Raw genomic sequence first — 24,782 nt, 5'->3', positions numbered from 1 at the left:
AGTCCTTGTCCCTTTTATGCCCATGTATGGATATTCCTGATGTCATCAGTATATGAACATATATGGGCTTTCTGATATGCCCATATATGGAGATCTCTTAACTGTAAGCCCTTGTCCCTTTTATGCCCATATATGGATATCCCTGATGTCATCCGTATATGCCCATATATGGGCTTTCTAATATGCCCATATATGGAGATCTCTGTATCTCCATATATGGGTATAAAAGGATACTTCAGGTCTGACATCAGGTTTGTTTATATTGGGTTGCTAGGTTTGACATCACAAACTCTATGGGCCATCTGACCTAGAAATCTATATTTGGGCATAGATGACTCATCGTGACCTCATCACACGTCGACCGCACGTGTGACGTGCGGTCGACCGCACAGGCCGCGTGTGACCGACGGACGGCCGGTGGAGGTTTTCATACTAAACTGCGACCTTACGGTCGCAATAATTTTATAGTGGTATCTAAAGAGCACAAAGTACGTTTCTGAACTAGCTAGTATCACAAGACTGTCCATCATTTCCTGCCTGGAAACCAAATCTTGCAATAACCCAGAAACAGAAACAATCCCTGCCACTGTTTAGATCCCTCAATGAAAGTACGTGCTACGCACATTGAAAAGCAAGTGTTTGTAAAAATACTTGTGATATGCCTTCTTTTATATTCCTGAACCGATTATATGACAAAGGTCTCAGTCATTCATAAATAGTGTTTGTTCATGAGCTGATCCAGCTGGCTCCATTCACTGCCATGTATTTCATCCAACTTCCGGTGCGAGTTTTGCCACAGAGAGCGCCATGGTGCATCGCCTTGGTCACTTGATGTCTTTTCCTGGTAAATGTTCCTTGCTCGCCACATCACTCCCTCGGGTCCCTTGTGATACGCAAGACCTGTTTCTGAGCAGTGCTCCAGTACATGACTTAGTGTACTACGTCCATGCAAAATCAACACCTCCTCAAATACTTATTACGTATCCGTATGTCCCTTTTCTGATTGGACATAATGTACATACAGACAGCACCGAACGCAGAACTTGCGCACTCTGCTGGCACACAAGTAGGCCATACTTGGCCACGAGTGCACAAGGCACACTGAGTGCAGTCTAGTTTTTTAATTTTTTGGGTTCTCAGGATCCGTAATATCCTCCCCATTGCTGCTTGACACACTCAGTCAAGGGGTCACCCGAAGCTCACACCCCAAATATGGGACCATTTGGTCTGTTCCTCCCGAGCTATGCCCCTGGTAGGGTTTGTGGACAGATTTTTGTGGACGTCAGTACTATGACATACTGTATATAATATTGATGAAGATATTGATGACTCATGAGTCATGAGTGGTGCTTCATATATGGGGATTTGGGGATCTATTGATACTGCTGACCACCTCCCTACTCAGCGCGTCAAGTTGTTCCTCAGCCATACATGTATACACGCCAGGTTTTACGTCAATCAGTCGTATGGTTCTTGAAATACGCTGGGGACATGCTCACTCACACATGTGCAGTGATATGTCATAGATTGGTGATTCTCAAACATTTTCATGTCAAGGACCCCTAAATGAAAGTGTAATTTGGGTTAGGGCCCCCACCGGGCATGCAAAAATACAAGAGGATGATTTTGCAGAGCGTGGAGTCCCCTTCAAATAGTGGTGAGTAGGCCTATAAGCTATACGAAATGGCATACTTTGAACTAACTACTAGAGCTCAATCATGGGCTGCTGTGCCAATGTTCCCTAAGTAGTTCACCAGTCTAACTATTGATATTTTATTTGAATACTGTGAGTATTGCTCATTGGTGCTGTTTTGATTGATGTGGTTTCCAAGTTGCTTTCCGCGATGGTGGAAGATTCAGATTTGGCTTATGAGACGGGAAAGGAGAGACACATAGGCATCAAATTCAGCTTTACAGGATATCTACATGTTCCAGTAAGACGCCTAAGGCCCTAAAGGGTGAGGTCGCGCCATCTGTCTTAGCCATCTGTCTTGACCATGATCCCTTGAATGCCCATTTATGGAAATCTATGCTCTAAGTATCTGACATCACAGAATCCCTTTTATGCCATATATGGAGATCCCTGCTCTGTGTATCTGACATCACTGTAATGTCACCTGTTTTTATACCCATTTATGGAGATCCCTGGCCCTGCTCTGAGTATCTGACATCACTGTGATGTCACAGTGATGTGTCAGGGGAACCACAGTGTCAGGCGTAGTCCAAGTCACCAGGGAAGCAATCTGGGAAGTGGGAACCCATCTGCAAAAATATGAAAAAAACAGCGCCCCCTGCTGTTTGTTGGCCTGTTCTGTCTGGCCTCAGCAGCTCCACTTCCGGTCCACGTGTCTTTGCTTACATTCCTAACTCTACACAATACACACTGTAACGGGAGCTGCCAACAGATTCAGCTGCGAAGGCTCTGAATCTGTCTTGAGACATTACCAGGGAAGAGGTGGAGGGGAGATGCATCCACATTTTTGTTTCAGTTTACAGTTTACAGTTTAGGCATTTAGCAGACGCTTTTAATCCAAAGCGACTTACAATAAGCAGATAACATCACAATAATAAACAAGTACATCATCAACAGTATAACAAATGCAAATGTATATCTATCTAGAAAAAACACAATATAATCAAAGTTCTAAAAACCTAAAAACAAAACAAATGCTAACTAGCTTCATGTATGGTCATTGATTTTTTCTGTAGTGCTAAGGGTTTAGGTGGAGTCTGAAAAGGTGAGTCTTCAGTCCACGGCGAAAGCTAGCGAGTGAGTCTGTTGTTCTAAGTGCGACAGGGAGTTTATTCCACAACTTGGGGGCCAGGAGGGCAAACTGTCTCGGACGAGTGGATTTTTGCCCTGGAGTTTTTTGCCCTGGAGTCCAGTTATACAAAGATTCACAGTGGGTCGTCTGTCTCTAAACCAGGGGTCTTCAACAGGGGGTCCGGGACCCCTAGGGGGTCCCCAGAGTTACTACAGGGGGTCCTTCAAATCTTTGTGTGATAGAAACTTTTTTCTCCTTTTTTATATTAACCAGTTGAAACCTAACGTCCATATTCTGAGAACTTTAGCCAAAAATAGCAGATCTACAAGCTCACAACGCCTCGCGCTGCGAGGCGTTGTGAACTTGTAGATCGGCTATTTTCGGCAAAGAGCTTAGATGTAGAGGGGAAAAAAGAGCAGACTAAGTACAGAGTGAAAGGTCAAGTTTATTAATTATTGACGGTTCAAGTGATTAAATATCTGAAAACACAAATTGACATGAATCCAAAATACACTGATGATTGTGCTGTCAAACAATTAAACTATATGGAATCTATGAAGAGGTTGTGGGGGTCCCTGCTTCATCTCTCTCTCAACTAAGGGGTCCTTGGCCTGAAAACGTTGAAGACCCCTGCTCTAAACCATTCAAAGAAGATGATATGGGGGGCAGCAAGTTCATATTTCATGTAAACTGTGATTCTCAGCTAAAAGTGATCTGTTTGACATGTCACTTTAATCTTTTCTGAAGCGCACAATGATTTCCTGTTTGGCACATGCAGAGACGCACTTTTTGAGTTAGCTGTGGGCAACCCCCCTCATATCTTAATAACGCTGATTGTTCTCATCTTTTACCATGTGCGTCACTGACGACCTGAGAGAGTTCTATATCCTTCGTCGAGTCAGTCAGATAGGCGTGCTGTGTATGGGCATGCCAACAGTATATACGGTAGGACCGACTGACTTCAAACTTGACACGTGCATTGGCGAGGACCAGAGGGAGTGCAGTGCCTGGCGTGATCGTCAAGTTGGACGAATAGGTGGTTGTCCAGAACCACCTATCCGACCGATGTGCCCAATATGGCCATACTATACTGATGACATCAGAGAACTCTGTATGAGCATAAAAGGGACACAGACAGATAGAGACATAAAGAGATCTTCCATATATGGGCGTAAAAGGGACACGGACACAGACTGACAGACAGACAGACAGACTGGTAAAACATTATTGATAAAACCATGAATCCTACAGAACTCCATGTCAGGCCTACACTACACACGGCCGGTACCCACCGATCTAGTATGCGTTAAGTGAAAGCAGTAATAACTCCTCTGCTCTCACGCCCTGAGAGCCTTCTATTCCTTTCTTCTTCACATGTGCTGGCTGGTAATTAGGTGTTGAGAGGCTCCATATGTCAGTCAATATTTATGTACTGTAATAAGGGACACGTGTGTGATGTGGAGAGTGAGGTGGTTAGGAGTCACGTACACGTGATAATAACCAATGAGGAGTATCACGTTCATTTAGTTTTCTTCAAAATCATCCTTCAAGCAAGAGTAGCTCGCTCAAATGACTGAGAGAGGGATTTAATGCACACATGTCCTTCTATTCCATTGAAGGTAACACTATAATTTTATGTGAAAGCTGTGAATTAAAGACACTAGTGCAGTTCAGGGAGACTGCAGTCTTTTATTACAGTGTACAGTGGAAAGAGACAAGAAACAAAGAGAGACAAGAAACAGAGAGAGACAAGAAGGGGAGTGACATGGCAGTAAATGGTCTGGGAATTGAACCGGGGACTTGCTGTCAGGCGAGTTGCACGCACCCTAAGCATGTGCACTCGGTGGCCCTGGGTCACTCACAGCTGTGACTGATTTGATACTCATCCCTATTTAACTACACCTACTTCCTGTATTAAGACCATACCTGGTGAAGACCCGCAAGGGTTGAACCGTATTAATACAATTGTCGCTGGAGCTTTGAAACAGTGTGCGGACTTCCTCTTCTTCCCTGCTTGTAGCTCCATCACATTTATTGTGCAAAGCATGTTTCCACCACAGATTTGGTCTTCGTCAGGTGATTCTTCATTGCATTTAGCACAGCGGCAAGCTGTTGTGCAGGGGTGGAAAAAGTACTCACATTCTTTACTTGAGTAAAAGTATAAATACTGCAATGTAGTAATACTCTTTAAGGGTGCCCTCACACCAAAATACCTATGAGAGTGGAATCCGCGTTCCGCCAATGCATTAATGAGAAGGGAGCGTTTTTTTTGCAGAAATCCTCTGCTGGCATGAAACCGCTTCACTCTCATTGAAATGCATTGGCGGAACGTGGATTCCACTCTCATAGGTACTTTGGTGTGAGGGCACCCTTACAAGTAAGAGTCCGGAATTCAAAATGTACTTGAGTAAAAGTACAAAAGTATTGGCATCAAAATGTACTTAAAGTACCAAAAGTAGATCTACAAGCTCACAACGTGTCGCAGATCGGCTATTTTCAAATAGCCAATGTATAAAATAGGGCTAAAGTGGTTAATGTATGTTTTTTAATATCATAAAGTATATCTGCAAAGTACCTAGTAACTAAAGTTTTTAAATAATTGTAGTGGATTAAAAGTACAATATTTAGATCCGAGATGTAGTGGAGTAGAAGTAAAAATATTGGAAATTGGAAATACTCAAGTAAAGTACAAACACCTCAAAATTGAACTTAAGTACAGTACTCAAGTAAATGTACTTAGTTACTTTACACCACTGCTGTAAAGCAGTTCTTTTTGATAATGTTCTCCCCGCTTCCCAGTGGTAATTATAACTAATGGGCTTGTTCTGCCTCGGTTGAGTCTAGGCGTCTTTGGCAACACGTGACGGCGTCACTGAAGGCGGGAGACATGGACCAGGCCACCGAACACAAACACCGTCTGGAAGAGAGACAACGCAGCGAGGGCAAGGAGAGGGCAGCCACCAAAACACCATGGAAACCCAAATACTTTGTCAAGGAGGTGAGGAGACACACGCACACGCACACACACACACACACACACACACACACACACACACACACACACACACACACACACACACACACACACACACACACACACACACACACACACACACAAGCACGCAGGCACGCACACAATACTTGTGACATTTATTTACTATCTCATTGTGTTTCAAATGGTTTAACATAATGGGCTGTTTCTTGGATTCTTTGGAACATCTTGGATTCTTTTAAGATAGTCTATAATATGTGTGTTTGTATTACTATACTTTTGAGGACCAAATGTCCCCACAAGTATAGTAGAATATGATAAATTGTGACATTGTGAGGACCATTTTCCTGGTTGTTTAAAATAGACAGTCTACAAGCTTACAATGTGTCGTAGCGAGGCGCGTTTTGTGCTTGTAATGCTGTGCCGCAATTTTCTAGTATTAGGTTTTCTGTAAAAAACGGCATGTCCTCTACCACAATATGCCTATAATATATTGCCTTTACTTGTTTTATGTTTTATGTTATAAATTATACTCTGATATCATTTTCTGATGTGAAGTCCATTAAAAAGAGTATACAAAATAAAAAATAAAAGAGTAAGACGCCTAAAGGCGGAAAACGACTTAGCCGTGAAGGGCGAGGTCGCGTAGGACGGAATTCGCACAGAACAGGACGGAATTAATTTGCAAGTGTGATTGGACAAAACATGGACCAAATATTTCCCCAAATATATACACAATATGTTCATATATGGGCATTCCAAGCTATGGGCTTAATATTGATGACATCAGGGATCTCCATATATGGACATACAAGGGACAAGGTTGGAATATGATGTCACAATGTGATGTCACAACAATGTTATGTCATAGGCCAGATATAGACATACCTGTATATGGAGATCAGGGATCTCCATATACGGTATGGCCATACAATGGGCATACAAGGGACAAGGACGGAATGTGATGTCACAATGTGGTGTCACAACAGGTCAGCAGCTATAGACATTGAGGCATTACGGACAAGATACAGACAAGATGTGACGGTTTTCATAGTTAACTGATAATAACAAAACAAATCAATTAGCCCTTCACTATGCCCCTCCCAATAAGCTTTTGTCCAATGCTAGCTTAGAATATGTCCCTCCCAAAAAGCTTTTGTCCAATGCTAGCTTAGAATAACTTCCTGCTTGCCAACGCTGGGAGGGGCATAGTGAAGGGCTAATTGCATGTCCTCAAATGTTGATGTCCTCACAGTATAGTACAAAGTAAACCTGTGTGTGTGTGTGTGTGTGTGTGTGTGTGTGTGTGTGTGTGTGTGTGTGTGTGTGTGTGTGTGTGTGTGTGTGTGTGTGTGTGTGTGTGTGTGTGTGTGTGTGTGTGCAGGGCGAGGGCTGGGTGTACCACAACCCCCTATGGAAAACCCACTGACCAGCAGCTTGGTGGTGGGCGGGAACAGGTGCTACTGTGCTGTCCATCACAGTGGGTAGCCATGGTGACCAGGGTGGAAGGCAAGCCAGCCACTGAATGAAGAGGAAGGAAGGAAGGAGAAGAAGAAGAACGGGGAGTATGAAGAGAAGACAGAGACAAGCCTTTCTGTGGCTCATTCAGACACATGTGGTACAAGACAGGATGAGAGGTGCCAAAGATTTTAAGATTAAAATGGACAAATGGGCAGTCGAATTATTAGGTGCTGTCAAATCAGAAATACAACGAGGTTGCACAAGAGCGGCCCTCTTTTAGAAATAATGTGAATGGACACAAGATAGTATAAGGCTGGGTATAACAGGACAGCAATTTTATTATTTTCTATATAGTAGATACAAATACTAGTCGAACTATTATAAACATGCTACTGCCCCTTTCACTTTTTAGTTCTTTGCACAATGCACTGAACAATGGTGTTGGTCACAGGAGTTTTTGCACAATCCATTGTATAATGTAATGTTGAAAATAATGATGTATGAACCGTGGGTATTGTATGTTTGTGCTGGAAGTAGCTGCTGTACCCTGTGCTGGATGTGTCTATCTATATCCATGCGTATGTATATAAATATATATATTTACTATATCTGAGTGAATCAAGGAATGAATGGTATGACTCTGGTTAAGAGCGCTATGTTAAATGTCAAACTGACTTCATTTCTGTTATAGTGATTTCCTCTAATTCCCTCAACACGTATAATCTGTTAAATGATGTTCTACCCAAAGTCTTCCTTCAAAATTCAGTTCACTCATCATATGAATAATTAAAGAGATAAAGCCCATCACCTCGAACCACCCAAAGATTCGATTTTCTTTTTCCAGATGGCATTAGTTTAAAAAAGAGAGCACCATCCCTTGTTCACAGAGTTCTTCCTTTTGTTATGATTGTGTTATTCTTAAGACCAAGCTTACAGTACAGTACTATTGTAAAAATGTCCCCATTTTGTAGTCTACAAGAGGCAAGAGCACACGTTGGACTAGATCAGACTGGGCAGAATATCAAAGGTGTTATTCCACTGCAGTTGGAAGCTAGTTAGCCCAGATGGCGTCCATTTTGCTCTCTTACTTCACGCTCAGGGGGTTGGGCTTATAGAGTAGTGGTTGGTGCATTTTCAGAGCATGTTTATTTTAATAATCAATCAATCAATAATGTTCCGGCTTGGATCAATATACTTTAAGATCCTATTTATCAAAATGAAAAGCAATTTGTTCACACTTTTAAAGAAAACATACAGTACCTTGATGTTTATTTATTTACAATGTAAATAAATAAATGTTCTGATGTTAATAATATCAATAATCTGTTTTGCCAATTATTTTGGGGGGACACGTAAAAGCTTTTAGGACGGCTATTTACAAAGAATCTTGAAATGTAATAACACAAATCTTATAGCCTTCTGGGGTCCCTGACACTAAATATGTTCTAATGGGGCTCCATGGCGAAATATTAATTTGGGGGCTCTTGACATTAAAAGGTTTGAGGGGCACTATATTAGAGCCACAGTGAGTATAGTAAGTTCGATTAGGACAGATTTGTTTTACATTGTAAAAGAAGTAAAGATTTCTAATCCCACTCTGGCTCTAGAGTAATTGACATTATGCAAAAGAAATGTACAGTATTAAGGTTTTATCTGATTTACCTTGCTGAATTTATAGCTGAGATGTACTGATATTTTGGAACTCTATGACACATGCTCTGAGCTACAAGACATGATGGTGCCTAACAATAGCTTGCCAACTGTTGTTCTAATCTAAATGAGCATAAGTATGCTCAACACCTTCTTCTTAATCCTTGTTTGGCCTGTTCTGATCTGAACTTGTATCAAAGTGATGTGGTTTCTCATTTTAACCAAATTTCATCCACATTACTGATGTAAAATACAGAAGGTTTGAAATCATAACTTCACACATCATAGAATATCAAAGACAAATCCCTTGCTGCCTGCCCTAAGGTGTGTGTGTGTGTGTGTGTGTGTGTGTGTGTGTGTGTGTGTGTGTGTGTGTGTGTGTGTGTGTGTGTGTGTGTGTGTGTGTGTGTGTGTGTGTGTGTGTGTGTGAGAGAGAGAGAGAGAGAGAGAATGAACTACTGTAGGTCTGTTTTTGCCTTATATAAAACTCATAAGCACTGTAGAACACTTTGTAGACAGGATAGTGGTGTGAAGTGACGTGGTAAAAATACTGTATTAGTGAGGGGATGAGAAGAAGGAGTGATTCTGAGCCCTGTTTCCTGAACATTTCTTTTATAAGATATTGTTGTTGTCGGGTGGAAACCTTGTATGTCCAAAACTGTTCGTTTTGTATTTATCATTTTTAAAATGAATTAAAATAGTGAAAGCCGACCTATAAGCACACAACGCCTCGCACTAGTGAAAATAGCAGCTTGTAGATCTGCTATTTTCACTAGTTTTGTGAGACCGTCTTGTATGATGAAGCAGGGCTTTACTTTACAAAAAAGAAAAGTACACATTTGAACCTTGGAGATACAAGGTTTCTGCCCGACAGTGACAATATTCTGTGTCCTTCTGAGTATAAGGTACATTTGGGAAAATCAAACCTGATTTAAGAATAATGTTGATTACATGATGTTATTTGATGTACTTGAGGTACACGAGGTAGCTACTCTTTGAAGAAGAATAAACGTGTCTTTTTACCATTGCTAACTCAATGTGATTCTGTACTACGTAGGCGTAGGTGGCGAAATGCTATATCAGGAACCCCTCATGTACAGTAATTTCTGGTATTTTAGCTATATAGTGTAAATGTGATTTTACAGATTTTGATCTGTCAAAAACATCTCTGCACTTTGGGACTCTTTATTTCATTTGACAACAGTGTGGGACAGACATGGTGCTGAGATGTTTGAAATGAAACCCCTCATCAGACCAGGTCCTATTGACCATAGTAGGTCTCCCACCCCTGAGTATGATGTAAGAGAAAAATGGCTGCCATGTGAATATCGCTGTTGTCAGGCAGAAACCATCTCCGTATTCTAACTTTTAGTGTTTTTTCGCAAATCAATGCCCTACTTGATCATACTACAGCATCACATAAAAGCATCAAAAGTAGAAGATCTGCATGCTCGAAATGTGGAACAACGCAGAGCTTTTAGATCTGCTACTTTTGCTATTTCTTTATTTGAATCCTGAAAAGTAACAGTTTTGGACATAATGAGGTTCCACCCGACAGAGACGATAATGGTCAATTGAGGCCAAATTGCTCTACCCTATTAATGTTTTGTTAACATTTTTAGTTCTGAATGTTTCCAGTGTGAAGTGCAGCACTGCAGTGTCACCATAGAGCTTTGACCAATCAAACACCTTGTCCTGTTCACCTGACCTGACATTATAGTTAACAAACCTATGCAACACATGACTGTAGATGGTAGTCTCAAAATATTGGGGCATGGGTATAGGGGGTGAGGGAATTTAAAAGGTTCTGTATTTGTTTAAAATAAAGATCTATTATGAAGATCCATCTGTGGCCTCAATTTCTTGATTGCTTGTTGGCAGAGATGGGCAGTATTTTAAATAAACGAAGACAGGGAAGCACCTTTTAGATGACAGGAAAGCACCATGGGAAGTATAGATGTCAGGGAAGGACCATAGGAAGCACCATACCATAGATGGAAGACAGGGAAGTTACTTAAAGAGGTGGTGCCATAGTTTTGTGCTTTTTCTGTTTGTGTTTATGAAGTTAACATTATTCGAAGGGTCGATTCATACTCCACTTTTAGAGCCCAATTTATTTCGGTTGGAGTGGAGTATGTGGAGTATGAATCGACCCTAATAGACCACCGGGTGGGGTTATAATGTGCAGATTTGTCTTCCACGTGTATTTGTGTTTACTTCTTGAAAGCTGAAAGCGTCTTAGTCAAAAGGCCCAGTCGAAAAACACAGATTAAATGACATCATAAAATCATCCCCTCTCCTTTTAACCTTTCACCCAACACTGTGGGTGTGGCTAACTTCAGCTGGGTCAACACCCACCATTACAACCAGGCATACTTAATGAACTGGTGGGTGTGGCCACATCAAAACAGAATTTTAACTCTTTCTGTACACTTTTTGAAACAAGTCTTCCTTCTAGTATAATCATAATACCTGATCATCATGTTTTAGAGGGAGAGAAAAATCATGGCACTGCATCTTTACTATAGCTTTAAATGCTGGAGTATTTATTTCAATAGTTACTGTATGCTGCTTAGTTATGATGCAGGGCCACATTGGAAACCATCGTTTCATTACGCTTTATTGTCATTTTTCTTTTACATCTTTGACCAAAATCAAATCAAATCAAACTCTACAACCTGAAGGCTAACGCTTCTGAGAGATGGTACAATGTTTAATGATCAGACTCAGCACATTGATTCCATGTTTGAATCCAAGACCTTCTAATAGTTCATTGGTTTTCAACGTCCTGTGCCTTGCAGGTTCAAGTCCCATGCCATCAAGCTACCGGAGGACCATCAGGGACAATGTGTCCCTAAACCTGTTTCCTGAGGGGGGTTATGCCTGAAGAATGTTTGGATGTATACATTTAATTCCAAGTGTTTACATGCACAGCTTGCCACACTACAAGATGGGATGTGTCTTTCCCCTCATAAAAGTTTTTTTCCCACCCTGAGCAGGTTAGGTGCTACAGTATATAACAATATATAATACTTGTTCCCAAACAGTGGGTCGGGACCCGGCAGTTTGTGGGGTCACAGACCAATTCTTAAGGGTCACGACTTGAGTAAAAATCTTTTATTTTTATTTTTATCCATTAAAGAAATAAATACATTTGAAGTGCATTGACTGGCTGCACTTGTATGAAATGTGCTATATAAATACACTTTGATTGATTGATTGAATGAGATTGAGATGTTATTTTCATGGAGAACCATACACACAGTCCTGATGTGTCTTTCTTGACTGTAGTCAGGGAAAACTAGCAGAATATCTGTCAAATCTGGGAATAAATTCCTTACCAAACAATTTCTTCACCAATGTGTTCGTAAAGGTGTCTAGTGACATATCAAACAAAGATTGATTTGAAATTCAACATCCCTAGCAAAATGTTTGACAGCTAGGGTAATTCTGGGTCTCATTCACTTACTATAAGGGAAAAAATCACTCCCAAAAATATGCTTTAAGTGGGATGTGAGGGGTCTAACTAGGTGTTTTTAATTATTCTGAATCCATTGCAAGCATTTGTTTTGCACGAAAAACATTCCTTGGGCCAAAAATGGACCCCATACACCTTGTGAAAAGTGATGACTCATCACTAAACCATCGTTTCTTTGCGTCTGATTTTGGCCCAATGAATGTTTTTCGTGCAAAACAAATGCTTGCAATGGATTCAGAATAATTTAAAAAACCTAGTTAGACCCCTAACATGCTACTTAAAGCATATTTTTGGGAGTGATTGTTTCCCTTATAGTACAGTGTATAGTAAGTGAATGAGACCCAGAATTACCCTAGCTGTCAAATATTTTGCTAGGGATGTTGAATTTCAATCTTTGTTAGATATGTTACTAGACACCTTTACGAACACATTGGTGAAGAAATTGTTTGGTAAGGAATTTATTCCCAGGGTTTTATTAAAATTCCCTGACTAATTGTTTTGTTGGCTATACAGAGCCTGAATCAATCAATACAACTGGCATAAAAATATGTTTATGCTTGAAGTAACATAAGTACTCATTATGCAGAATGTCCCATTTTACAAGTTTTTAAAATCTTGCAGATCAGATCTATAAGCTCAAAATGCTTTCGTGATGCAATGCATTTGAGCTGCAGAGCTTGTAGATCAGCTATTTTCAAATAGCCAAAGTAGACGTATGATTTGTAATCATAATCTACAAAGTAACTAGTAGGCTAAATAAGGGTTTCAAATATTCTTTGGAGTTGGAGTAGAAGTAAAGCTATTGTATTGTAAAATACTCAAATAAAGTGGAGAAAAACTCAAGACTGCACTTAAGTACAGCACTTGAGTATGTGTATTATTTATTTATTATACTTTCCACCACTGGTGAGCTGCATGTATATGCTTCTGAACTGAATGCAGTCTCAATGTGTTTGGACTTTGGAGTGAACAGAACATGTATGCAATGCTTTCTTAACATACATAAATATGTTAAGTATCATCATATGTCCTTTACTCCTTTACATATATTTTTATACACATGACTGTAGATCGTAGTCTCAAAGTATTGGGACATGGGTAGGGGTGAGATCATTTAAAGGTTCTATATTTTTGTATTTGTATACAATAAAAAATATTTATCATTTTGTATAAATGATAAATAAAAACGTTTGTTCAAATGTGTCTATTTACTTAATCATCCTGTTACTCATTCTTTCACTTGTACAATGTTGTTACTCTCAGCAGATGGCAGCATTCACACACATAATAGTACAAGGATGCAAGGAAGACCCTACAGTATAAGGCTATAGATCTTTGCACGAAAGACATTTCTCATGCAAAAATAAATATACAATAAGATGAAGAGAGAAATAAATGTTTCTTTGTTTCTTCCCTTTGAGCTAAGTTTTGAGCGAGTTTTTCTACATTTATAGCTGTAGCATCTCGACTTGAAAAATAATACTGATATTAATAATAGATACTAATATCAAAAAATAGGGATTGTCCACAGAACTTCAAAATTAAATGTTTCTCCTTGTTTATTCATCATACAAACAAAAGTATACATCCTTGATCAAAGTAAAAATCTTCTTCTTAGGTTCCTTTCCAATTCTCAGCAAATAGCATATTTTCCTTTTAATGTTGAACTCACAACATTGTTTCCCAATTAGAATTTAACTCCGGACCGGTACGGAGGAGTCATTTCAACCTCCGTTTCTGCTGACAATGACTCCCGATTGACAATAAGCAACCCGTTATATGGGCCAGAGCCGACCCTAAAGCAAGCTCACACAATAGGGGATAGAGGAGGCAGATGGCACCCTTCTCATCAGCTAATTGACCAGCGTTGTATGTCAAAGAAAGTACATATGACAATCAATACATTGAAAAGTTAACCATGCTAAAAGCTCCACATGACAATTCTTAATTTACGTGTCATGTTAAGTGCCTATGGTCAGCTAATCCAATTAATGGCTGACCATCCCCACTGACCAGGGGCTACTGAGAAGTTATGACGTTATGAGAAGCTATGTGCTGAGAACTCAAAGATACATCACACAAATATATTAACATATTAGGTCGTTCAGCTGCAACATAAACCTCCCTTTGTGAGGTACAATAATACCTCACAAAACTCGACGAACTAATATGTACATACATCAACTCGATGTCCCTGTCAAGGACTAATGAATACACAAATTGAACATCAAAACCCATTAAAATACACCTACAACACTCACACGATCACAATAAGAACAAACATATAGAAGACATAGAATAAAACACAAACTAATGAGACATAATCAAATACAACCTCAATAGCCCATCAATGAAACCAAACATTCCCCCATGAACACTGTTCCTTACAAACCCTGGGGACAAAAGAAATTCTCAGCCACTGTAAGTGATCAGTCCATGGCTCCATTATTTGGTCTGTAAATGAATAAGTCTCTGATCAATAATCAGACCCACACATCATATACCAGAGGCTGGACACATATAAGGGTATTAGTTAGAAACCCCCATTTACTCTAATTATGTATCCCACTTTTGTTGATATGGGACACCTCCCTTTTATAATTTCTTCATCCCAAGATATATCATCATACCCAATATATGTATGCCTCAGGTATCAACATAAACATCATCCTTAAATAACTTATATCAGCACAGTACAGAAACGCAAACAAAAGAAAGTTACTAACATTCCTGATATATCAAAGTACTTCATATTAGCCCTCTTGCAAATCAGATATTGCCCTACTGTATCATCAAATTTGAGAAATACCGCACTGCACCATCCAGATTAATAAAATCAAATCAATTAAACACATGAAGTAATCATTGTACATATTGTAATATGAGTATCAGTTTGTATTCATGTCATAACCTAAATAACTCCTTTGGTTGCCTACTTAAACATAGAATGAACATACTTTGCTCACAAGCCTCACATCTTTACCCATCTCTACTAGTGTATATTCTTTTCTTCCAGAGATTCTTCCAGTAATTCAATAACCTTAGTTACATCTTCAACTCCATTTTGACCTACGTTTTAGACACACATCTATCATCCTTATTATGTACGCTCCTTCACTATGCGTGTCATGAGTATTTTTGAGCCTAAAGATTTCCAAGTCCGTGTTGTGGTCTTTCATTTGGTCTCATCAACTTCTAGTCATTAAATTACACTGCAAAACATCAATTCTAGTTAGCAGTTGGTCTCAAACATTAAATTATCTTTGCCATGTTCATTCTTCAGTCAGGAACCTGTATACGTGTAACCATTATGTGTTCTTTAGTCTGGGTATACATATATATATATTAACCTACGATCATGTGGACTAGCAATTATATCACGATAAACAATAAGAACTCTACTCGTTATGTGTAGGAGGCCTCTACCTCACAAGGTCATTAATTAGAGTACCCTATTAATTCCTATACCGTTATTCCCTTTTTAGTACTCCTAAACAAATTTTGTTACACACACCCATGACTGAATATTTGTATATTCCATTACCTCATTATGTTCAAAGTACATGAGAAATTTATTTTCCCAGCCTATGACTTCTCTATACTTTTCGCACGGTCAATTATATACTCTTACAAGTCAGAATATCTTTTCCTTTTCTTTCCAGCAACAATGCAACACATACATTTTTGAAGATCTCCTAATCAACCAAACTGCACAACGTAGCGTAAAGTCTTAACCCCTTGGTGGTCTGTACATCTAAAATATATTTTCTGTCTGATCCCTGAGTGAGATAATTCATACCAAATACAAGCCTCTCCGGGTCACACCTCCACTCAAAAACACATCCTCTCGCCTTCAAAACAACTTCTTTAGCAATCCACCAAGATTGCAGCCCTATAATCCACCTTGCAATTAACTTCCCCAACATACTTAAATCCTTCCACTTATTTCAATTCAGATATTAATTATCCCAATCAGATATCACTCATTCGCATCAGATATTCATTACTCTATTCTATCTTGTGATACTTCCTTCCAAAAATACTCTCCCTGATAGTTTCAATAGTTTCAAACATGTAATTTATTATCAAAAATCTTTTTGTAAGATTATTTATAATCATTGTAAATGTATTCATGTAACCCCCTTGTCAACAATACTCATCCACCCCTTTGTCTACATGAAGAAAAATGTAGACAAAAAACAGTAATGATATGAACCTAGTACTGAACCTCGTACTATGACACCATAACAGCAAGAAAATATCTGAGTTGAGATATGGACAATACAACACTTAAGATCATTCAGACATAAATATCAGGAAACAGGACGTGACGACTTACATCTGATGCGTTAATTCCATACTCAATGGTTAATTCGGACTGCAGAAGGCAAATCACTGTACCCGCCGTAAGCCTAATAATAGTATCCAAAATACATCTGCTTATGTGCGTCTCAAATTTTCAGAATCTAGGATATGTGAGATAAAATATTTGTTAGTACTTTCAAACTCATCTTGACAATCCTACCTTTTCCAACTGTCAACTTCCTCTAATAGTCCTAACACATCTCTCACACATAGGTAATGAAAAAACAAAACAATACCGATATTAGAGTGAAACATGTTAACGCTTCCACCCGGTCTTGAATTATTGAGCTCCTTCGTTAATGCCGATGTAGAGTCAACTTGCTAAATATCAGTTTCATCCCCATAGTACTTCATGCAGTTCCCCTTGCTAGCACCCTCATTGGGAAAACTGAATTGGAAACACTTAATAACTCCCCATAACAAAAGGCTAAAACAATAAACCCCCCTCAGTAAGCAGGAGCCGACGCCCCCACGTCACATCATGTGATATATACTCTGCTTAAACTGAATGCTCACTACCACAGCAGCGTCGACACATGCATAGAATGCCAGAGGTCACTCCACCAATGCAAATCCCCCGAAATTCATTTATCACACCAGTAGGCCCAATCCTACGTTAACAGCACTTCAATGGTGAAGGCATACGTTCACTTTAGCCTGTCGCCCATACAACAGAGCAGCAAAACCCACAACAAAAGGACACTCATAAAAGTATAAATCATAAAGTCTTCGTCGAATGAACACAGCTCCAACAGTGCGTTCAAAAGCCCCCACCCGTCAACTCGCCTGGAGTCGCGAGCATACGGGCTCAAACCTGCGACCTGCGCAGACTCTGTCAATATAAGTCACGTCACATAGCACTCACTTTGTTGTATGTTTTGCAGCTCACTCATCTCTTTCCACCAGGCTCAGTATCACAAATGCCAAATACCAGGAGTCATTGCACTACCCCTCCATAACTCCTGCCAAAATGCCTGTTAGACCACTTGAGTGTCCCCCTCTAACAGCCACATGTATTCTTGCTTTGACAATACACACCACTACAGTGGACAACCACACAGTAAAGACCCACTGGGGATGCAAACTAATTGTCAGAAGGGTTTACTGTACTCAATGATGAGAGCACAAACCTCATTATGAATGACAAAAAACACTCCAAATATGGTTAACAGTCGGAACCTCGTAAACCATATACAGTTTCCGAGGACAATGACAACACCGTAAGACTCGGGACTTAACTCCACCCACATCGCGTCCATTGACATTGTTAAGCCCTTCCAGTCATATCTAACCTACTTCATGTCGGTTGTGGTCCAAATTGTAGAAGCCCACAAATGTGTATGTGACATTTCCAAAACTAACTACGTGCCAAGCTTATAATAGAGCACAAGTCCAAAAACAACTTCATTAAACAATCCCAAATGACTCAACAAAAACCTTATTTACGCATTCTAGCTATAGCTATAAGCAGGAAAACTATGATCAATAATCATTTGAGGTAACACAGCAGTAAACAAGAGAGGATAGGAAAGGCCAAAGGGGATAAGAACAAAAGCCACAAAAGCAGGGACTCTCACTACACTCGGTCCCCCCAGCCACCAATAAAAAGGGCAATAAATCGGACGGGGGTCGAAATGACACAAAAACGAAAGGTTTCGTACGAAACCATGGTTTTCTTAGTTTAGGAGAAATGCACTCCTCTTGGGTTATCGCGCCTCCTAGCGTGCGATACAGAGCTACACATATGCTCCCGAATGACACAGTCGGAGGGTATGCCAGTCAAAACGCCCCGCCCCAACCGTGGGCATAAGGCGCGAGACTGGCATGTGTACTTCCTCTTAACAACACCGTTCCTCTGCACGCAACCTGCGCGCGAAGGGGCGTTTGAGGAGTGCATTTCTCCTAAACTAAGAAAACCATGGTTTCGTACGAAACCTTTCGTTTTCTGTCATTTACTCGAAATGCACTCCTCTTGGGTCACATAAACCCCCGGAAGCGCACACCCTCAAATTCCGCCCGCTCCGCCTGACAGGAGACCACACCCCCGGCGTGGCCCCTCCCCCACGGAGCCCCGAGCCCACCGGACTCGAGAGCGGAAGAAAGTAGAAAGACCCTGACAGACCGAAATCCGCCTCATGAACTAATAGGCCGACCAGGTCCGCCTCATAAAACCCTGACAGGCTGGAGCCCGCCTATTCACTAATAGGCCCACTAGCAGCCGTTTTATAAGGAAACAGGGTCTCCCCCTTTTACCGAGAGCAAAGGGACTTGGTCTCAGCTATAAAAAAGGGGAAAAAAGTCTTTAACTAGAGGAGGCGGCAACACCCAGGACCGAATGCGCCAATGAAGATGGAGCCACGTCCAAATGGTAAAAAACCACAAAAGTCGACGGAGTCGACCAGTTAGCCGCCGAACAGATCTCTTGGATCGAGACACCCTTGGCTAGAGCCCAGGAGGTCGACATTCCCCTAGTGTCATGAGCCCTTAGGCCCTCAGGAACCGGGACTTTAGCACAAGTGTAGGCCATCTTTATGGCCTGCACAATCCACCTTGAAAGTGAAGCTTTAGCCACCGCTTTCCGTCTAGGACCACTTTTAAAAGTGACAAACAGTTGGTTTGACGCTCTAATAGCCCTCGTCTTCTCACAGTAAATCCTCAAGGATCTTACCGGGCAAAGACAATGTAGACGCCTATCCTCCTCCGAAGAAAACGGAGGAGGATGAAAAGCCACCAACTCGGTTGGCTCATGTATAATCACACGGTTCTTTGGGACAAACGCCAAATGGGGTTTTAGCAGAACCTTCTTGCCATCCTCACAGAATCTCATGCACACCGGGTCCACCGATAACGCATGTAGATCACTGACTCTCTTGGCTGTAGACAAAGCCAACAAAAGACTAGTCTTAAAACTCAAAAGCTTTAAGCTCGCCGCCTCCAGAGGCTCAAACGGTGGACGGCACAGCCCGTCCAACACCACACCCAAATCCCACGATGGGAAAAGGGACCTAGTAACCGGTTTAAGCTGGTGCACACCCGCTAAAAACCGAGCCACCAGACGGTGTCTACCCACCGTCTTACCCTCAAAGCCCACATGGCACGCTGACAGCGCCGCCAAGTAACCTTTAATGGTAGAAAAGGCAAGACCACTTTCTAACTTTTCCTGAAGGAAATTCACAACAAGCTGGACCGGAGCCTCAAACGCCACCACCGGTGACGTACGCTCCGCACACCAGTCTTCAAAGATCCTCCACCTCTTATCATAAGCCGACCGCGTGGACGAAGCCCTAGCACTTTGAATAGTCTGAACCGCCCCTGGTGTCAGACCCAAAGCGCTCAAAGACTCCCCTTCACGGGCCAAACCTGAAGGTCTAGCTTCGCCGGGTCGGGATGGAAGATCTCCTGCCCTGCCTGCCGTAGCAGATCTCTGATTGGCGGCAGAGGCCACGGGTTGCCGTAAAGGAGGGGAGATATCTCCGACCTCCACACGCCCCACCCCGGAGCCACCAACAATAGTTTGAGGCCGAACCGCCTGACCCTCTCCAAAGTCTGGGGGATCAGTTCCAACGGAGGAAACGCGTACAGCAGTTCCCTCGGCCAGTCGTGAGCCAGAGCATCCAGCCCCAGTGGGGCTGGCCCCGTCGCAGAGAAGAAAAGTGTACACTTCGCGTTCTCTGCTGACGCGAACAAGTCGACTTGAGGCTGACCGAACCTGCTCCAAATCTGTCTCACCACTCCCGGGTGGAGGGACCAATTTGCATAAAGGGGCTCCCCCCTGGACAGCAGATCTGCTCCGCTGTTCAGAAGCCCCGGAATGTGCGACGCCTTGATCGACGCCAAACGTGGTTCCCACCACAGCGTCAGATCCCGCGCCAGCTGATTGAGAACCGGGGAGGAGAGGCCCCCCTGCTTGTTGATATAGCACATGGTCGTCGTGTTGTCCGTCCTGATCAACACGTGACACCCTTCCACAAAAGGCAAAAAATGTTTCAACGCCAGAAACACTGCCTTTAATTCCAGGAAATTGATGTGCCGCTTCTGTAGAGCGGAGTCCCAAACTCCCCTCACCGAACGGCCCTCGTGCGTTGCGCCCCAACCACTGAGGCTGGCGTCCGTTGTGATCACTTTCCGTGACACCACCACGCCCATACTGACCCCCTGGGACAGAAGAGTCACGTCCACCCACGGTCTCAGTGTGTACACACACCCTGGGGACACCTTGACCTTGCGGCGACCTTGTGTCGAGTGGATCTTGAGTGCCAACATCCACTTTTGAAAAGGCCTCATATACAGCCTGCCCAGCCTGAGTAGATGGATAGTTGAGGCCATCAGCCCTGACATAATCATGCAGCGCTTGTACGTGACCACTCTGCCCACGCGAAAAGATTTCGCGCAGGCCACGATCTTGACTAATCGCTCCTGTGAGAGTCGAGCCGTCATATTTATTGAGTCCAGCGAGATCCCCAAAAAGGTGGTCTGCTGAGCTGGTGTTAACATACTCTTTTTGAAGTTTATGTTGAACCCCAGAGAGGTTAACTGCGACATCACCACATTGGTGAGACGTGTCACCTCCTCTCTTGAACTTGCGCTTATTAACCAATCGTCCAGGTACGTCGCAAGTCGGATTCCCTGCTGTCGCAGGGGAGCTATAGCCGCTTGTGTCACTTTGACAAACACGCGGGGAGACAGAGAGAGGCCGAACGGGAGAACAGTGTATTCGTACACTTTCCCCTCGAAACCGAACCTCAGGAATTTTCTGTGTGGGGGGTAAATTCCCACATGCTGGTACGCGTCCTTCAAATCGAGGGACGTCCAATAATCGTTGATTCTGATCGAGCGCAATAGCGCTACGTTCGTCAACATTTTGAAACTGTACTTTACCAGAAAATTGTTGAGGGCTTTTAGGTCCAGAATGGGCCTCAGCCCCCCCCCTTTCTTTGGCACAACGAAATAATGAGAATAAAACCCCAGACCGAGCTGATCTGTGGAAACTTCCCTGATCGCTCCTTTCCCCAATAAAGAGTGAATCTCCTCCCTCAGAATCAAAGCGGCCTGCCCCTTTGGCATGCGTGAATATCACTCTGTCTGACAAGGGAGGCTGGGTTGAGAATTGTAGCCTGTATCCCTGCCTCACGGTGCGAAGCACCCAGGGACACGGCTTGCATGCTTTCCATTGAGTTAAATGCTTTGACAAAGGATTCTGAATGGGAGCTGACGTCAGACCTAACGGAATGTGATTGATAGGAATGCACGGTATGTGCATCCCCGGACACGACTCTGACGTCACCGGTAACGCGGAAGTCAAAGGGACTCGAGACTGAGACACGTGACTCACTACTGAGCGTGACAACGTCTTGTTGTGAAGCGAGGGCCTTACGTTTAATGCCTTTATCACCGGCGACAACACTTTGTTGCACGGTGGGACAGGAGGCAGAGGAGGAGTGTAAAAAGGAACGCATTCTTGTAAACACGTCCTGTCTAAAACCCTGTTTAATACTGCTGTCGCAGCTGGGGCTGGGACAGCTAAACAAGAAAGACCTCTCTGCCACCTTCTTACCTTGGCTGGCGCTTTGGCGCCCTCTCGTGTCGGAAGGGGGGAACACTTGTTGTTCCGACCCTTGAGTTGAGGCTGTGGAACAATTAAACCTTTTATATTGGAAATGCCCCTTAAGGGGGTTTCCTTGAAGGCTGTTTGTGTTTGTGATTGTGGTACTGGGCATGCATAATTTATATATGGATGTCCCCACTGGGGATTCTCCATTGTGTGTGCATTGTGAAAGAAGAGACCTTGTTTCGCAGACACACTCTTTACTTGGGAGAAAACATTTGGCACAGAAACAATATTCACATTTACATTGGATTCCTCCACCCTGGGTGGCAGGATCAAAAGTGCACTGTGCTTGCGCGCTGGAGAGCCGTCCATGACCCTGTCTCCGTGCGCCGAGGGTGAGAAGGCCCTCTTTCTCAAAGTGTCATTTTCTCGACCCTCTCCCACGCCCCCTCACTGCTGCACTGTATGAAGGGCGAGCTGGTGGGCGCATCTCCTGGTGCTGGGAGCCCTGGTTGCCCTGACTTCTGTTCCTGCTCGTGCCCGAGGAGGAAGACGGAGCTCTAGGAGAACGATGGGGTTTCCCGCCCTGTCGGGGGGGTCCCTGATACCTCTCCCTATTACGGGAAGAGCGTCCTGAGTAGCCTGACTGTTCTTTCCCTTTATCAGGTTTACCCAAAACAGCATCCACCACTTCTTTTTGGGCTTTATTGGTGTCGGTGATGACACGGAGGAAGGGTAACGCTCCCTCGAAGAGACTGTTGGGGGCTGTGTCCAGGCCCCTCAGCTCCTCTCGCCTCTCGCTGGCCTTTGATTCGTCGCCTTGGAAGGGGACTTTCTGCAGCCACCTGAACCTCTCCATGCTGACAGCGACGTCCATACCTCTGCCAGCCCATTGGATGGCATGGACGTTGCTCACTATTGCCAGCTGTAGCATGGCATCCCATTCAGCATAGGCTTCAGGAGGGAGGCGGTCCTTGTTTTGGAGCAGCATCTCTGCCATGGCTCCATTCATCAGCCCCACCACGTTTAAACTTTTCACAGAGAGCCCTGCAGCTTTATAAACATTTTTTACCATGTTGGAGACCTTGTTCTCGTCCTTGCTCTAGAACTTGGGCACAGGCTCCTGAGTGAAGGGGCATTCCGTGGGTTTAAACTGGGCACAGAAGAACTGATTAGTGGCGACATCCACAGGGGGAAGGCCGCCCACGCCAAACTTGTCCTCATCCGCCAGTGAGGTTGACAGAGCCATCTTCCCGGGCTCTCTGTGTTCTTTCCATGTGGAATGGAGAGCTTCTTTGAGCCCCGGGGTAGCGGGTAGCTTCTGAGAGCGAGGGACTGGTGTCTGTACCTCTCTCTTGCCCGCAAACTTGATCTCCGTTGAGCTCGCAGGGCGAGGCTCCACTGGCATAGTGAGGCCCATCTTGGCCACCGCCAGCTCAACCACTGCCAGCAGGTCCAGTTCTTGTGGGGTGGATTCTGCTGTGGCGCCCACCTTCTCCTTATCCACCGCTGCCTTCTTGGCAGGGGCGATGGGGGGGGCTTGGGGTGAGGTGCGAGGGGTGCCGCCATGACGGGGGCTTAGCATCACAATGTCCTCACTTGTCACAAAGTCCTCACTTGTCTCCTCTTGAACCAAACCGTCCTCCTCCTCCTCCTCTTCATCTTCCTCCTCTTCTCCTTCCATGGCATCTTCCTCCTCCTCGGAGGTGCCAAACTCGTCCGAGCCACGAGGCACTTTACGTGGCACGTTCTGTTGGGACGTTAAGAGAGGGGGGAAAGAGGGGGGGGCGGTGACCGTGGGAGTCATCAGGAACGGGTTGGTGGGGTGAGGAGTCCCACTGGTGGCCGCCTCGGCGGCGACCGGAGACAATGGCCCCGCCTGGAGTGGTCCCTGGAGGCTAGCCTGCAGGGCGGCGGAGGCCTGGAGAGGCCCGGTGCTGGTCAAACCAGGACCGGGCGTGAAGGAGAAGCGCGGGGTGGAGCCGAACATGCCGGGTCCACCACTGTGCGCTGTGGTAGAAATAGTGTACATCGGAGCGAAGCTACTGCGGATAGGTTCGCAAACACTAGGAGCCGCCTGGACAAACCTTGCTGCGGTGCTGGAACCAGGCCCGCTTCTTTGTCCTGGCGTGGCGGGGATCTGAGCGCCGTGTTCCGTCTGAGCTCCCCGAGCGACGTGGCTTTGTTTGGGCCTTGTAGCGTCCATGTTCATGACCACCAGCAGACGCTGGTGAAGAACGGCCGCGTCCATCGTCGCGCAGAACACGCAGCTGTTTGGGAAGTAGAAACCTTGCCAAGCGTGTTGTAGCTCCAGACAGCCCAGGCAGATGGAATGCGGGTCCTCAGCGGCAATGAAGCGGCTGCACTCCGGATCCCCGCAGCGTCGAGGGAGGGGTGGTGAAAACAGACCCTCGCTAGACATGACGAAGGTAAGCTAAGCTAACCTAGGCTAGCCGCTTGTTATCGTTAGCAGCAAACAGCGAAGAACAAAACAGAGAAGAACAGACCAAGTTGAACGAAACC

The 24,782-nt window shown here is 43.7% G+C and overlaps 1 protein-coding gene across 1 annotated transcript in view; it reads left to right on the top strand.

The window, feature by feature from the left end:
• Positions 1-24,782, top strand: part of LOC308298801 (oxysterol-binding protein-related protein 10-like) — a gene marked incomplete at both ends in the record, with an annotated part of 66,172 nt that overhangs the window by 31,896 nt on the left and 9,494 nt on the right. The window contains one exon of the mRNA XM_080742476.1: positions 5,610-5,763. Within this exon, the coding sequence (XP_080598602.1) occupies positions 5,610-5,763 (154 nt within the window). The remainder of the gene's footprint in view (positions 1-5,609; positions 5,764-24,782) is intronic.

Source organism: Nannobrachium achirus (assembly GCF_963921795.1).
Source record: "Nannobrachium achirus genome assembly, chromosome: 2".
NCBI lineage: Eukaryota > Metazoa > Chordata > Actinopteri > Myctophiformes > Myctophidae > Nannobrachium > Nannobrachium achirus.
Note: the sequence above shows the minus strand (reverse complement) of the source record. Positions and strands in the feature narration are given on the sequence as shown.